Genomic DNA, 16,036 nt, shown 5'->3' on the forward strand with positions numbered 1-16,036 from the left:
TGCTTAAATGGCTGACAAAAAATTAATGTCCTTTTCCTACAGGGTTCTAAAAACGGTCTTCTCATAACAGAAGTTAAACAGCACAACAACCCCGTAGCACTTTTCAAGCTATGTATGGTTTTGTTATTATCGGCATGTATGTATCTGAAGTATAATGCTATAAAGACTATAATGGCAAACAAGTATTATGGCTTTGAAGCATTGTTACCCAAAAGTTATTGACAATGGAAAAAGAGAAATACTGAACAAACGTAAATTTGATTGACCTTATGATATAAGGCGATCAGGATATAAATACATGAGCTGTATTGTATAAGACGTAAATCCTGCTTCTTAACTTGTCATTAAAATGCTGAATGATGTAGTCTTATTACATAGTAGATATTTATATCCAAACTTAGGTAATCTCGTATCTGAATACAAGGTCATACATGACTTTTGTGAACATGCAATATCACTATGCGTTCCATAAATATATATAAAAAACATATAAGTTTTATAAAGGTTCATACAATATGAAAACAAGCGGAAAATAAAACATGCTTAAAGAAAAAAGACGACAACACAATTCCATTACTAGACAAATCTTTCAAAGATGTTTCCTCAAGCGAAATAATTGCAAGCTCTGGTATTAAATAAATCAAAGACAGATGCTGAGAATGTCGGCACTGATCAATGGACTAAAAGAATCAAAATTATCACATATAATATGTAAATAAGGAATGTCTTTAAAATAATTCATTTCGCTATAAATTTTATGACAAACAGTACAATTTAGTAAAGACGAATGCATCTTAGATATTTATAGACATTTTGCAGACGGCACGAACCATAATCGTTTGATTCAGAAGTCATTTCAAATGTCAATAGGCTTTTTTCCCCGCCATTTAACTCAACATATGAGTTTTACCAGACTAAAAGTTAAGCATCGGGATTTACGTGTTCTGCCATAGTAAGTATTTCTTAATATCCCGTTTGTCTTAAGCTACTATTACTTAATTGACATTTGTATTCTTTTAAGGTATGCCATTATATAATTATCTCTTGGGGGAAATAAAACGCTTAAGAAACATAAGAGATACATTTTTACTAATTTTGCAATAAATCATCTTAATCGAGATACCTTTTTTTATCCAGTTTTGCATTTATTTCACAATTATGTTGAAGATAGATATGACTACATATTTTAATTTATGAATGACGAACCTTACCTATAAAGTATAAATATCTTTCTCAATGATTTCCGTTGGATCATAACCACCTAATTTAGGATCATAATCACCTATTTTTTAGACGTCTTATGTGAACAAAACAAAATGCCATAGGCGATGGATGCTCCCAGAACCTGCACCTTTGTCAATTAATTTCAATTCATATCGGTCAACTAATGAAGGCTGTATCTACGAAAAGTATAATCTAGCCCTATATATTATTTCGTGAGTAATTCCCTGTTCACGTTGTATGTATGTCTCTTTGAGAGATTTACACTCTTCACAATCTTTCATGAACAGGCTCAATAAATCCGAGTCTGTAATGTTGCCAATTTCAAAACTGCAAGTACTTACACGGCAAAATTGAAAATGTTGCAGGCTCGGTTTGATTGAGCCTGTTCATCGACGGTACTGTCAAGCGCAAATTACCGTCCACGCCCCTTAGAACCGGCTTAAGCAGAATTCAACATTTAACATGAACTGGTAAAATTTAGAATTTTGAAACATCCGCAGATGTGTTCATATGGCGATCATCATGGAACCTTCAATGTGACAAGTAAGTGCCATTCCATGAAAAGCGGCATGTTGTCCCCAAGTAAAAGAATGCATGTACCCTAAACAAGAAAACAATGAGCGGAACTAAATAAAATGGAATTTTGAAAGGGGATCTGAGGTTATGAAGCCTGCATATCACAGATAAGACGTCAAAAGACAAATTTAAAAAGCAGACAACATATCCTAAGGGTGATTATACAGTATTCAAGTAGGAATACTGGAACCATCCAAGTTGAGAATGGCCAAATAGAAGAAACTAAAAGTACCACATAACATGTATACACAACAATCATGTCGTGCCGAACGATCTTCAAGGATCATTGAATAAATGTACGGAAAGACTTTTTACAGCCGCCACACGGCACAAAAACACGGATGTGACAATAAAATAGAGAAAAAAAGAATCCCTAAAGAAAGTCCAACACAACAAAATTGAAAATGTTGCAGGCCCTGTTCATGGACGGTACTGGAAAGTGCAAGTTACCGTCCACGCCAAACCATACATCATCAGTTGTTTGTTTTTGAAGTAGAACTTTTGTCAAAATGTTTTATTACAACACAATAGAAGTATGTATTTTATAAGCCTGAATGTTAAAACTAGTAAATTAGTAGTGTACCAACTTGTATTAAAATTTTACCGAATCATTAAATTGGGATATAAACATTTATTACATTAAAAAGAGTACCTATAGCATAAGTGTGATAAAAGAGGCCTTAAATTGGTCCAACACGCCAATAAAGAAACAAAACTTGCATATTTTCTATAAGAAAAATATGGCACTGTATCAAAACTACACAGATACAATATCAATAAATACTATTTATCAACCATAAACCTAAACGACATAATATGGCAATTTCACGACAAGTTAAGTATAGATATTTACGTGAAGATAAATGTTTTTTTTTCTTAATATCCTATTTGTCTTTTCCTATTAGTTTACTGACATTTATATTCTTCAAAAGTATGCTATTGCCCATTAATTTCTGGGCAAAATATGGAACAGACCCTAAATCTTCAATATATGTTCTAAAATAAAAATCTCCTTTTTATCCAATGAGTCTGCATTTAACTATCACGCTAAGATATAATTGCAAATTTTTATTTAGTGTCTTTTCACCTTTAATTATATATTTTTTAATGGTTTGCATGGGTTCATTTTCATAAATCGTAATTTTGACCTTTCAATACTTGTAAAATATACTTTATTTTGTTTCTCAGGCTGCAAACAATATAACAATGCAACTTGTTATACAGAATGTTTCTATAAAATGGATCTTTTAACGTCACAGGTAAACAAATTATATTGCTGAAAGCAAAAGTGTCTCCCTGAACCTGCACATTTAGCGCACTTCAGCCAATACGTAGGTAAGGTTTGTATGAGCGAAAGTGTAGAAAATTGTTTTTTAATACCATTGACCTTAAGTCCAGTGAACCCTCACTGAACTCAATGTTAATGGAATAACCAAATATGAAAGACACCAGCTAAAAGATAAGCCTGTGTAGGCAAATACAAGTCAAGGGTTCTGCCTTTTAGATTAAGAGATGAAGGCTGCATAAGGAGAAGTGTTAAAATGAATGTTCCCTAACCGTTGGTTTACTTGTTCTTGACCCTATTGACCCTTTATAGAGGGCTATCAAAGATATTTACCAACCAAGTATAAAGGCATTTGTTAATAAATAAAGGTTGTGTAAGGAAAAGTGTAAATCACATTCTAAAGAATTATAATGGGAGATAATTAAAATATACAACAATCATTACTGAATAGTTCACATTCAAATACTTTTAATACTTTTCGGACAAGTATATATATGTTTTAAATGGTGGTAATAATATTTAAGTCTAAATTATAAATAAAAGGTTTATTTTAGTTTTATGGAAATCTTCCGCAGCACATGTGTTTTATCTAAATTTCTCTCTTTATTTGTTCGACAAATCAGGAAGGTTTTAGAGTCTTTGTTGTATTATCTTAAACTGACATTGCTTTTACTTAATAAACGATATCAACCTTTTCACAATATTAACATTGCATTGTCTGTTATGTGTTAAGGCTGGTATGATGAAATTGTACAAAAAGCGACAAGAAAAAATGACTTTAAATACAATGTATTCCTTTTTGTTCCATTTATTTAAAATGATTTCTTTCATTTAGGAAGTTAACATGTTTCAAATCCTCATATGCAAATAACAAAGTGAAACTAAATCATTGCAAAGCTATCTTGATTTTTACTAATAGACATATATGAAAACAGAGCAATTAAGATGATATAGACACATTCTTTGTAAAACCAATAGTTAAGTATAAAACTGCTATTCTCTGCATATGTTTTTCAACATCTTTGATTTATATAATGTTATGTACATGTATATGATGCCAGACAAGTACCTTTGATAAAAATAACAACAACTTGTTGAATGTTAATATCTATATTCTAGAAATTAGGTTCGTGAGTAATTCCCGTATTATAGTAAGTAACGACTTTATTTGATAAGGCTAGCACATTCGGTTTCCCGATCTTCCATGTGGGCCTCAGCGAATATATATGTCTCATGTCACGTTGAAAGATAATGCACTCTTTGTTATCTCTCATGGCCAGAAGCAATAAAAACCAAGTCTGCAATGTTCAAAATGTCACCTTTGGTTTAAGTGCTCTCTAAGAATTTCCTTTTTTTCTCTCTTCATTTCTATGCTAATAGGTGCAGGTGTAAGGTCATTGATCTTGATTTTTATCTATCTAGAACTAAAGGTTCACTTTAAATTTTATAATTGTTTTTATAGAAGCTCCCCTTTTTGATTTTCTTTTTTTTTTGCATTTCCAGACTTTTCAAAAATCCGTTTAATTTATAACGAATCCAGTTGAAAATGTAAATCAATGAAATAACAAACAATTGAACGTCTTCAAACAGGAGCATGTCTTTATTTCAGGGCAGTATCTTTTTCTAAATCTGAAACTATGACCTACAGACAAATCGCTCTATAATAGATATATTATGGAAACATAAGAACTTGAATTTGCTACTCTTACAGTGGTAAAACATGTCTATAGTTGTGTAATCATTATTATGCTGCTTGTTTGTCTGACATTTTATACGTTTTATCAATTTTAAAATACGCTATCGAGTCTGTTTCCCACCGAATAATAATGCTCAAGACTTAAGATGTTGCCTAACAATGTCATGAATAATAATAAATGGATAATCTAAACGAAATAAAGAAAGATCCAAAACATATTATAGATAATTATACATGATGTTTATAATCGTACATAAGTACATAATAATAGGCCATAAAGTATCTAATAGCAGATAAAATTACTTGTTAGCGATCAATGTTAAACAGCATGTCATTGCATGAAAATATGTAGACAGGATAAAAATAAACAACCCGAAACAAGGTTTTTTCCTTTTTACTGTTATTCATATCAACACAGGCACGTGGTCACGATTTAATGATTGGTGCGGCCAATTTGGTTGGTTTTAGCCAGAATCGGGGGGGGGGGGGTACGGGGTCATGCTCCCCCGGAAAATTCTTTATCCTCCAAAGTTTTATACATGTAAACTTGTAGAAGTTCAAAAGGTGACTTTCAATATGACATGTTTTTTAAAGTACGATGATCGTTTATCTAAGTTTTCCTTTTATATGTGTTTTCACATATCCTTCCGTGGAATATAACATTCCGTAGAAACGTCACAGTGATTTAATTTATATGTATTAACCAATTTACTTGAATGTCTGTATATATTTGAAGTGCCAATGATTCTCACGTTACACAAGTTTTGCTTTAAAATAAAGAAAGGACAAAAATATAACTGAAAAAGAATGAAAAAGAAACAAGGCGAGTGTCACAAATTATGATTCATATAATAAGCGATAGAAAAAAATAATTACTTTATATAAATTAATATATCTTATATACTTAAAAACTTAAAAATATTAATACTATAATTATCGCAATATCAATGACCTAAATGTCTGTGTACAAACTTAATTTCTGTTGCAGGAAACGAAATAGTTAGAGAACCACTTGCAAAATCATGCAATTGTCAATGGTGTATGATATTGTAAAGAAACAGTACTAAGTCTTCTATAAAATACCGGGAATCTGCTTTGACTGAGAAACGGAAAATGATTCTCGAAAGCTTTACTTTGAACCAGTTATTTTGAAAAATTCGACAATTCATGCAAAGTATTTCAAATACACGTATATCACATGTTCTGAAGTTTTTCGATAGTTATGATCATTTACTGTAAATAAAGATTATCATGATATCAAATTGCAGAACTTCAACATTTTCTGTTTTTTTCCTGTCTTTTAGCAAAATATCCATTTGTGAACTGAATATGATGATTAGGTAGACAAAAGGTAGGACAATATCCCACTAAGTCAAGAGCCCAGCGGGAAATAACCCACGTGATAATAGCCCACTAGGACAAAAATCACCGATACAATTAAAAGCCAACTAGGACAATATCCCATTTATATACACAAAAATCATTTTCCAAGCCAATTTGTCACACAATCATTGTATCTCTTTGAAAACGTTTTCTTCCTGCAACAGACATTTAAGTTTGTAAACAGAAAATTGAGTCAGTGATAATGAATCTGATATAGTATAAAGATTTCTTAAGTTTGAATATATGATATATGAATTTGTGTGATGTTATTATTTTTTCCATCGCTAGTTAAATGCATCATACTCTGTGACCCCCACCTTGTTTCATTTTCAATTATATTTTTGTCCTTTCTTCATTTAAATGTTCAAAACAGAAGTTACGTGAGCATCATTGGTACTTCTTGTATATAAAGACAATCAAGAACACTGGCTAATACAAAGATTTTCAATCATCGAAGCGTGTGTACGAAATGTTATAATCCACGCAAGGATATGTAAAAATGCATATAAAAGGAAAACCATCGTTCTTTAAAAAACATACACATTTTGAGCTTCTACATGTTTATAAAACACACGAGCCATCGTTGTTTATAACTTTAGGCAGCGGAAGTAAACTGCAATATACTGGTTTATAATACTATAAAATTTATTTATTAAGTTTTGTTTTAAGTTCATAAATATTTACTTGCAAACTCAATGTTTATATGATAAGCTTTCATATCAGCTATCATTGAAGGTCTTAAATATTTGTAACCTATAAATCCTTTTGAACATGGTTAACCTTTTATGTATGTATGTATGTCACAAATAGCAAATATCTGACCTAATTCATTTATATGTTCATGGAAACAACAAAAACATTTTAAAAAGTTGATGATATATTACGGCGTTATAGATAAACTAGTGTTCTGTCTATAATCATAACGTTATCATGCCAGCGTTGCACTAGTTTATAAAGAATTCTTGAAAAGAAAAATAATATCAATTTACAGAGCATGCTTAATACAAAAATGTTCTGTGTACTCATTTATGTAATTTTATTTAAGAACGAAATGAAGCAAGGCAGTTCTAATTATATGTTTAAGAAAATGACATATATTATATCTTTAGAGAGCTATATGAACCAGTATCTTAAATATCGAATGTATGCAATCTTGCAAACTAGATTGTAATGGATTAACTCGAACAAGAGAGATGCATACTACATGGGATGACTGCAATAAATTAAATAAACACACAATACAAAACCTGAACAAAAAACAACAACATTGTGTGTTGACAGTAAAAAAAAGAATTTAATAAATTATTGAATTATTTAGATTTCTATGCCTGTCCTACAAAAAAAGCAAATATCGCCAAAAAATGAAATACACATATTGCCGTAAAATACTAAACAGTATGTTATTTTCCAAAAACAAAACATGACTTCGTTCAAGGAAATAAAAACAAAATAAAAACTATATAGCCAATACAAAATTGTTTTAATATAACTGGTTCAGAGTAAAGATTTCTTGAATCGTTTTCTATTTCACAGTTGAAGGAGATTCTCGGCATTTTACTAAGGGTAAGTATTATTTCATTACAATATCATATCAGCTGTATAATACTTAACCTCAACAATTACATCGATATTAAAAGAAATCTCTCAGAATCAAATAAATCAGATATGAATGCCATATAATTTACGGTCACATTCAACTGCTTTCATTTTGTTAATGTTTGTAACATTGTAAAATGTTGATTTAAGTTTTTATAAGATACATAGAATTTGATAACATTTTCAAACCAGTGACAAAAGCAGAAATCCTAAGATTCATTGTATATAAAACTACAAATGACTAATACGACTTAAACGCAAATGATTTTAGGTTATTATACATTGTTATACATTGTTGAGTACAATACTAAATTATTTTGTACAAGAACACAGCTGTCATATATGTACGAGGGTTGTTCAAAAAGTTATAGGACTGAGATTCTTGCATATTCATATTTCATCAAATTTAGAATATTTTCATATGTATAGGGATCGTTTTTGATGAACGCGCGTTTCCTGTGATATTGAATAACCATGGTATCACGCACCCGGCGCAGCACATCAAAATAGTTATTGTCTATTTTTAGTCATAATTTATACTCTTGTTTGTCCATATATTCCCCCAACACATTTATGTATATTTAAGGTACATCATATCTAAATTTGACGTCATTCGGGCATGAAACGGCATAAATATTTAGTTTTGAAAAGATGTGGTCATGGCGTTAAATGTAGAAATATGGCACTCGGTAACAAACAGAAATTCGTGCGATCGTTTAATTGTTTCAATAAATTTGCAATATTCTTTCAGATACATACAAAATGATAAAATTAAGAAAGGAAACTTATCCTGCAATCACGACACTCGTTTTCAGCTTTTACAATCAATTTAAAAAAAGGCAAACACAAAATCTCTTACTAACAAGAAAGTGTGAGGATGAAAGCTGAAAATTGGCGGGACGTTTGTGACGTCAATTGCAAAAGCGCTGTAAATGTATCGACGGTAAACGGTACGCGGACTGTCCGGCACTTTTTATGTCTGCTTCGGATCTGCTTACTCAGTTCTTACCAAAGAATTGTATATAAGACGTTTCTATCAAACACTTTTTTTATTGTAACTCATGAGATATACATGATTTTAATAAATTAATATAATAATGATTAACGGTTTTGATAAGTAGTATTTCTCCCTAATTTTGTTTTAATAAATTATACTTTTCACTCGATAAATATTGTTATTTTACTGTATATAATCATTTGTTTTAAAAATGACGATGACATACATGTGAAAATAACTAATACAAATCGCTTTTGCATTAGTATTATAAGTCCATGCTTGTTCATTTCCAAGTTTACACGAAATCTTTGAGAACAGTGGAAAATGGCCGGCTATCGGCCATTTTTCTTTGAGAGTTAAACGAAATTGTGATTCGCTGTCATTCTCGCTTAATCTCCCTATATTAGACCTGTTTAATATATGTTTAACAAATGAAAAAAGTAGCACTCCCCGAACATGCAGTAATGTGTCATAAAGATAGCAAAATGTAAACAAAGTAGCATTTTGACTTCCATACAAAATACTTATACACTACAATAATACTGATTGCCAACAGAACTATAGTTTCATAAATTAGTCCATGTTTATGGCAAATAAGTATTACTTTGAAAACACACAAGATACAAAAATTCAAAAGATTTTCAGGGAACAAAATATATCATTTTAGAGGCATAATGGGCCTTAAAAATAAAAAAAATATAAACAATGTGCATATCAGCACCAATTCTAAGTGTAAACCTGCTTTATTGCTTTTTCAGTCTCTTAACAAAATTTGTACCATAATTATTTTTTCTGTATCTAAAAATTGGAAGACTTAGTGCTTATTTTTTCCTTTTTAATTGATTGATAGGGATGACAGAATGTTTATTTGTTTAATAAATTTAATATATTTAAGCACAAAAATGTTTCCTTTTTTTTGTTTAAAAATCAGTTGTGGTGAAATTCTTTTTGTTTTTCCATTGTGACAATTCAAATTGGGACATATTAGGGTCATATTGCACACTGACATTTTAAATAAACTTTCAGGTGGTGGACCATGCCCAGGAACATTATCTGCTGTGACAGAAGCCATAATGGATGTTATTGGAAGAGCTTCGGAAAATATAGTAGGAGTTCCTGGCTCTTCTAAAAATGACACTTCATTGATCATGCTTGAAAGGTGATTTTTAATATAATAATTTAATATTTATATCATATTACAAAACTTAAATTGTACATGTCTCCAACTACAAAATTTATAGCTAAGACTTGTTACTAACAAGAGATATTTTTTAATCAAGTGACTTAAATGATGAGCTATCAAATGCTAAATTTATCAACAACAAATCAAGTAAGTTAAAGACAAGTCAAGTGTAAAATGAAATTAAACATTAATCATTCCTTCTTCTTTAAAGTTAATTGTTGTTTAGTTACACAATTTTTATTAGTACACAAAAAAGATAATGGTGATAATTTACTTATCTACACTATTATATTAGCTTTAGACAAAAATTCTTTCACGAGGCTAGAAATTTATAAATGTCATGTACATACAACAATGAACAATGGGACAGGGTAGATTTTTTTTTCAAATCAACTCAAACCAATTTGCAGTCATTTTCAAATATATAAAGATTTACTTTTTGATTGACTGCATTTACTGTTAGTAAGTAATGTTCCATTTGAATGTTTATAAACATTTAAATTTTGATTTTTCTGCACAAACTGTTTGTTAGAAAGTAACATTACTTTTGAATGACTATATCCCCTTTATCTTTTTAGACTGGCACGGGAGACAGCACAGACTAAAACAACAGAAGAAAATGAAATGTAATGTATTCAATTTTAAATGCTTATAATTCATATTGTACATTTGTTTGTTTTGCAATTCAGATTGGAATAGGTATCATATCATAAGAGTGAACACCAGATAAAATATTTTAGGTCTTACATGTTATGCAAACATTTTTACTCTTTATTTCATGCTTTCTAAAAATCATATTCAGACATTTTTTGCTGGTTTATTCTGTATTATATATTAACATCATGCATTCCTCTTCAAGAAGTCACACTAACAGTTTTAAAAGATAATTCTATAAAATTTCTCAAAATGTTTATGCTTTTATTATTATTTATTATTACTTATATATTTACTTGCTTCTCTTAAAGAAGCCAATTTTTACAATTGCAATAATTGCAACAGTGTTGATTCCAGTTGCTATTTCTATTTAGGTGTGGTACAATTTGTCCATCCACATTCAAATAAAATATAGTCTGCCTGACTACAGTAATAAATATATATTGTAATTTTAATGTGAAGAAAAAAATCACTGTCCAATAAAATGCATGAAATTAAATTTATTTTAAAAATATGAGATGTGGAAATGATATAAATTCAAACAATTGCCATTCAGTTATTTTACATGTTTGAAATTTGAAATTTACTACAGCAGTCTCTTTTAAACACAGGGAAAACAAACATTCTTATATTCTTAGACATAAGATTCATTTATCAAGTGCAACATAAATGTCTAAAACAGGTTTACATCATTCAGTCCATCTGAACTCCTTTGATCAATATCTTACAGAATTACAGAATTTGTGTTTCCTGACAACTTTACTGACAGTAATGAATTGTTAGAGGTTCCACTACATACAACAACCAAACGAAGCATGACATCAATTTCCTGCATTAAGTGCCAGTGTCCAGAATGTAAACACACAAGACAGCTGAAAAAGAAGAAGCTAGAACTTCAAATTAAATACTTCTCCAAAATAGAACAATAAAAACTATGGATTTTTATACATTCACATGTGCATGTATTAATTGTTAGTTCCCTTTCTGTTAAACTGGACGGGACTTTAGGTTATTCTCTCCGTCCGTCTGTCAGTTGGTCTGTGTAAACATTTTTTTTTAAATTTAGTTACTGACAAGCACCTGGGCATTTGTGTTTAAACTGACCACAATTTTTCTCTGTTACACTCACATTATGTATGACAATGTTCATAAGTCTAGCATTTTTTCAAGAGTTATCTCCCCTTTACTTTAAAAACTTTGCTTTTGAAAATGTTATATTCTGGTGAGAACCAGGGATGTCTAAAGATTTACCATCAGAGTGTCTGACAATCTGTCTGTCTGTACTTTTCTAGACATTTTTTCCTGAGATCACTTTTAAATAATTTGGAACTTTTCCAACAAATTTATTTAAGATAGAGAAAAGTTGAAACATTTGTGAAACATTATTATTCATCCTGAAAAAATGTTATCTTTTGATTATCTGTTGTATAAACATAATTTCCTTACTGGGCAGCAATAATTAACACATTTCTATGATACAAACTAAGAACTTAAAAAAATTTTGAAAGTAAAATTATTTAATTTTCACTATTTTTTGTTGTAATTTGACTTTAACTTGGTTATTGAAATATGTGTTATCTTCATACTTGGACAAAACAACAGTGGCTCTTGTTATGATAAAAATTGTCAATATAATTACTTACAAGTTTAAAAGTATGTCTGTACTACATAATCCCTGAATCTCAAACCATTGAGAAAAGCAGCATTGTTCCCATTACATGTAAAATCTTGAGGGGAAGTGTCATCATCATTATCATCATTTGTATCATCTTGTGATGGCATCTGGATGTTTAGCTTCTTACAGATATTGTGACACACAGCACATGCAAGGACTACCCTGTATAATAGACATAGGACAAGAGTTAAATTTAAACTTTTTTCCCCAAAAAGTCTGTCTTTGGTTCATCCTTACCTGATTTTTGATTTACTAAATTAACATACTACTCATAACAGTTTTAAGTATCTTTTATAGTAATTACATAAATATGTTTTTAATTATTAGGTTTATAATTGGTTGACATGCAATTTTAGTGATAAGGGGTATATTGCTTACATCTGTTCATATACAGTCATACTTTATGCAAAACATCAAATTCATTATTAAAAAAAACATGCCCCTTATTTTGGTGAAAATGTTTTTGTTTTTTTTTCTTCAAATAATAGTAGTAATGTTAATATAATTACTTTTAAAAAAGAATAAATGTAAGAATCTTGACTTTGATAGGGACATTGTTTACGGCATGTTGTTTATAGTTCTTAAATTCTAGTTCTTGGTCAAAGGCCTATAATTTTATTGTTTAAAGTTATGTAGACTTTTTATATATTATACATTTATATTGAAAGCTGTTATATAACAGAGGGTTATATTGCCAAGAACCATTTATGTATGGCATTATAACATTTAAACATTTTTACCACCAATATTTATTACAGCAATCATATTTACAGGTGAAAATTTTTAAAAAAGTCAATTTATTGTTCATAAAACTATGATCAAATGTATAAATATTACTGTCTCATGGGTTTGAATCAAATCTGGCAGTTTATGAGATATATATGATTAATTTTCAGGTAGCTACTTCACAATTGTTTTAAGGTACAAATTTGTTGCAAGAAATTGTTATGCATATATGTTAAATATATATATTATGACATTGTTCAAATATTGAAGTTTAGGCTTTTTATGTCTGTAGATTAAAACCAGAAGTAAGTCAAAACTATTTGTTCATAAATTCTTGTTTATTCTTGTAATTAATAGCCAAATAAGAAAATGTTAACTTGGCCTAATAAAAATGCCTTTGAGTGAATTTTCTAGACTGTTTTCAAAAGATATTAAATTCAATACTTTCTTATTATAAATGTGGTTAAAAGTCCATACTTGCAAACTTTTTCAGGTGAAAATGCAATTTCTCCATGCAACACACTGAATCTCCTCTTCAACTGTCCTATACCACGTTCGACCTTGGCTCTTGTAATTTTATGACTTCTGGATTGTCAATGCAAATTGAACAATTACTTTAATTATAACATACTGAACTTTCATTTAAATTGAATGTTATCTTTATATAGAAATTATAACTTTCAAGAATAGGACATCATAACATCATTATTTTTATGTATGATATCATTACATTCAACATGAATATATATCTTTGTTTTCAGAATGATTTAAATATAAAAAAAATAATTATTGTCTTATATTGAACTATGTTTCTGGCTTCAATTCAAAGCTACTAAGAAATAAAATTATAATATTTAAATAATCCAGTATATTTACCTGTTATATGAACTTTCACTACCAGGCTGTGGATTAAGAAAAGGTGTAAGAAGCCATCTCTTAGATGGGTAGCCTGAGTCTCCTAGAAGGTAGTATTGTCCAGCAGGCATATGTCCACCTTCAAATATAGTGAAGAGACCACTTTGCTGCAGAATTCTACTGTCGTGTACAGAACCAGGCCATTTTGACACAACATCTATGATGCGGTCAAAAGGGTCAAAGACAAGCTGCACATTAAGGGAATGAAAACCCTTTCTGTTCACATACTGCTCCTCATTCATTGAAGGTGCCCTTACTCTTACATGAATGCAGTCTATAACTCCAACTACTTTAGGAAACCTTGCCAAACCATAAAATTCCTGTTGATTTTTCCTCAGTTGATCTGGATCTATTGGAAACTGAATAAAACTACTAACAATGTCTGGACTGCTTAATGCAGATATTACTTCATTGATGACTCTGCTTACAGTTGGTTGACTAACCCCATGAATATCAGCATCGTTTAGCTGAATCGGTCCCGTAGCCAAATATCTTAAAGTAATCAAAATTTTGTCTCTCACAGACAGGCTATTATTCCTTCTTGCCAGGGGAGTAATCTTGTTTTGCAAAATTCTTTCTAAATAATTAATCCCTTCTTTGTCCAATCTGTATCTATTTATTACCTCTATGTTAGACAATGTGTCTATCATAGTCAGTCTGTTTGTCATTTCTTTGGTAAGCTAAAATGTTATAATTTTATTTATTTTTAAATTTTCTATTTCATGCATGATTGATGAGAAACATTATTAATTATTCTAAGATGCTTCATATAATTCCTCTTTCATAGATATTGGGAAGTTGTATGCAATATTATTTGATATATGCTTAACAATAGGAAGGAATGCTTAAGTAAAATAGGGTGAGATAAATCAGTCTAAATACATGACACAGATATGAGTGCTGTTCAGTGATCATGTTTCAAGTTTGTATCTTTAATAGTTGCAGAGATATGCAAAACTTGCATGTAAAATTTAACCAAAAAAAGGAGATTTTTTTAGTACAAAAGGGAGCATAATTCAGTCAAAACACATGGCAGAGTAATGGATCTTGAGATGTGACCTTCAATTATGACCCTAAGTACATGTGTAAAGTTTCAAATAAATATCTTTGATAGTTCTCAAGACCTTTTTCCTTTAACCAAAATTTTTAAGTTTAAAATTTATAAAAAGGGCATAATTCTGTAAATATTGTAGGCAAAGTTATCCAACTTGTCAATCTGATTTACATTTTCACCATAAATAAGTATTGTAACTTTCAATTGAATATCTCAAGCAATAATTTAGATATTTGACTTTACAAAAAACTTTAACCAACACAGACGCCAAAGCGAATGCAATAGCTCTCCATATTATTCGAATAGTTGAGCTAAAAACTGGTATTTCACAAATTATCAATTTGATATTTTTCAATCCTGTTATATTTATTCAGTCAAATACCAGCGTGCACAGTACTCAATGATGTGACATGGTAAATGACATCTCTTTGTATTATTAATTGTCGTGCTTTTCATTTAGTATTAGGTTAAAATGTCTTTTTAAACATTTCTTAGCATATAATAAAAAGAAAATTTGATTAGTTTAGTGCAAGATCGAAATTTATCGTATACTTATAAATGAAATATTGAGAAATAATGATGAAATATATGTGTAATTTTATTTACTGCATTTTCACTGAAAGTAATTTTCACTGCAATGAAACATGTTTTCTGTATTTCAACTGGTGTCTTATCTGGCTAGCTTTCTCTAAATTCAGCCAATACACAACATTTAAGTTGAAGTTTATCAATTTGTCATGTCTAAAATGATTAAAAGTATAAATAAACAGAAAATTCAAGTTTTATCTGTAAATACAGGATTTATTTTCATCTTGTGATATGAAAATTATCATATTTCATTTGTAGCATCAGCCACTTGGGTTCAATATATCCCGATCTTACACTGAACTAAACAAATATCCTCTGTATAATCTGAGACGCTAGGCAAAGTTATATTTGTAAACAATAATTTATATAGGGTCAAATTATGATGTAACTAATAAAGTGGTCGACATATAGAGAAGAATTAACCCTGATGACTAGACAATACCATTTGGCAGGGAATTTTGTCACCTTTGTATACATTACTGTG

General features: G+C 29.9%; 2 protein-coding genes across 2 annotated transcripts; one reads left to right on the plus strand and one right to left on the minus strand.

Moving 5' to 3' along the window:
• The first annotated feature begins 9,762 nt into the window (after positions 1-9,762).
• Positions 9,763-12,121, plus strand: LOC132746169 (uncharacterized). The gene is made up of 3 exons (XM_060735247.1): positions 9,763-9,916; positions 10,519-10,566; positions 11,325-12,121. Exons 1-3 carry the CDS (start codon positions 9,831-9,833, stop codon positions 11,521-11,523), a joined length of 333 nt encoding a protein of 110 aa, XP_060591230.1. The 5' UTR covers positions 9,763-9,830; the 3' UTR covers positions 11,524-12,121.
• On the minus strand, positions 11,331-15,884 carry LOC132746168 (putative nuclease HARBI1). Its single transcript, XM_060735245.1, has 4 exons — positions 13,872-15,884; positions 13,473-13,580; positions 12,238-12,431; positions 11,331-11,466 (listed from the first exon to the last, which is right to left on the minus strand). Exons 1-3 carry the CDS (start codon positions 14,576-14,578, stop codon positions 12,242-12,244), a joined length of 1,005 nt encoding a protein of 334 aa, XP_060591228.1. The 5' UTR covers positions 14,579-15,884; the 3' UTR covers positions 11,331-11,466; positions 12,238-12,241.
• Between the last annotated feature and the right edge of the window lie 152 nt (positions 15,885-16,036).

The sequence above is a fragment of the Ruditapes philippinarum genome, unplaced genomic scaffold (genome assembly GCF_026571515.1).
Source record: "Ruditapes philippinarum isolate M1 unplaced genomic scaffold, ASM2657151v2 ctg2946_1_1_1_1, whole genome shotgun sequence".
NCBI classification, from domain to species: Eukaryota; Metazoa; Mollusca; class Bivalvia; order Venerida; family Veneridae; genus Ruditapes; species Ruditapes philippinarum.

Coding starts and splice junctions, on each gene's coding strand:
- LOC132746169 (XM_060735247.1), top strand. CDS start 9,831: ATGGATGTTATTGGAAGAGCTTCGGAAAATATAGTAGGAGTTCCTGGC. Junction 9,917..10,518: donor TCATTGATCATGCTTGAAAG/GTGATTTTTAAT, acceptor TTATCTTTTTAG/ACTGGCACGGGAGACAGCAC. Junction 10,567..11,324: donor ACAACAGAAGAAAATGAAAT/GTAATGTATTCA, acceptor AATATCTTACAG/AATTACAGAATTTGTGTTTC.
- LOC132746168 (XM_060735245.1), bottom strand. CDS start 14,578: ATGACAAACAGACTGACTATGATAGACACATTGTCTAACATAGAGGTA. Junction 13,581..13,871: donor AGTGAAAGTTCATATAACAG/GTAAATATACTG, acceptor TTGACAATCCAG/AAGTCATAAAATTACAAGAG. Junction 12,432..13,472: donor TCACCTGAAAAAGTTTGCAA/GTATGGACTTTT, acceptor TCTATTATACAG/GGTAGTCCTTGCATGTGCTG.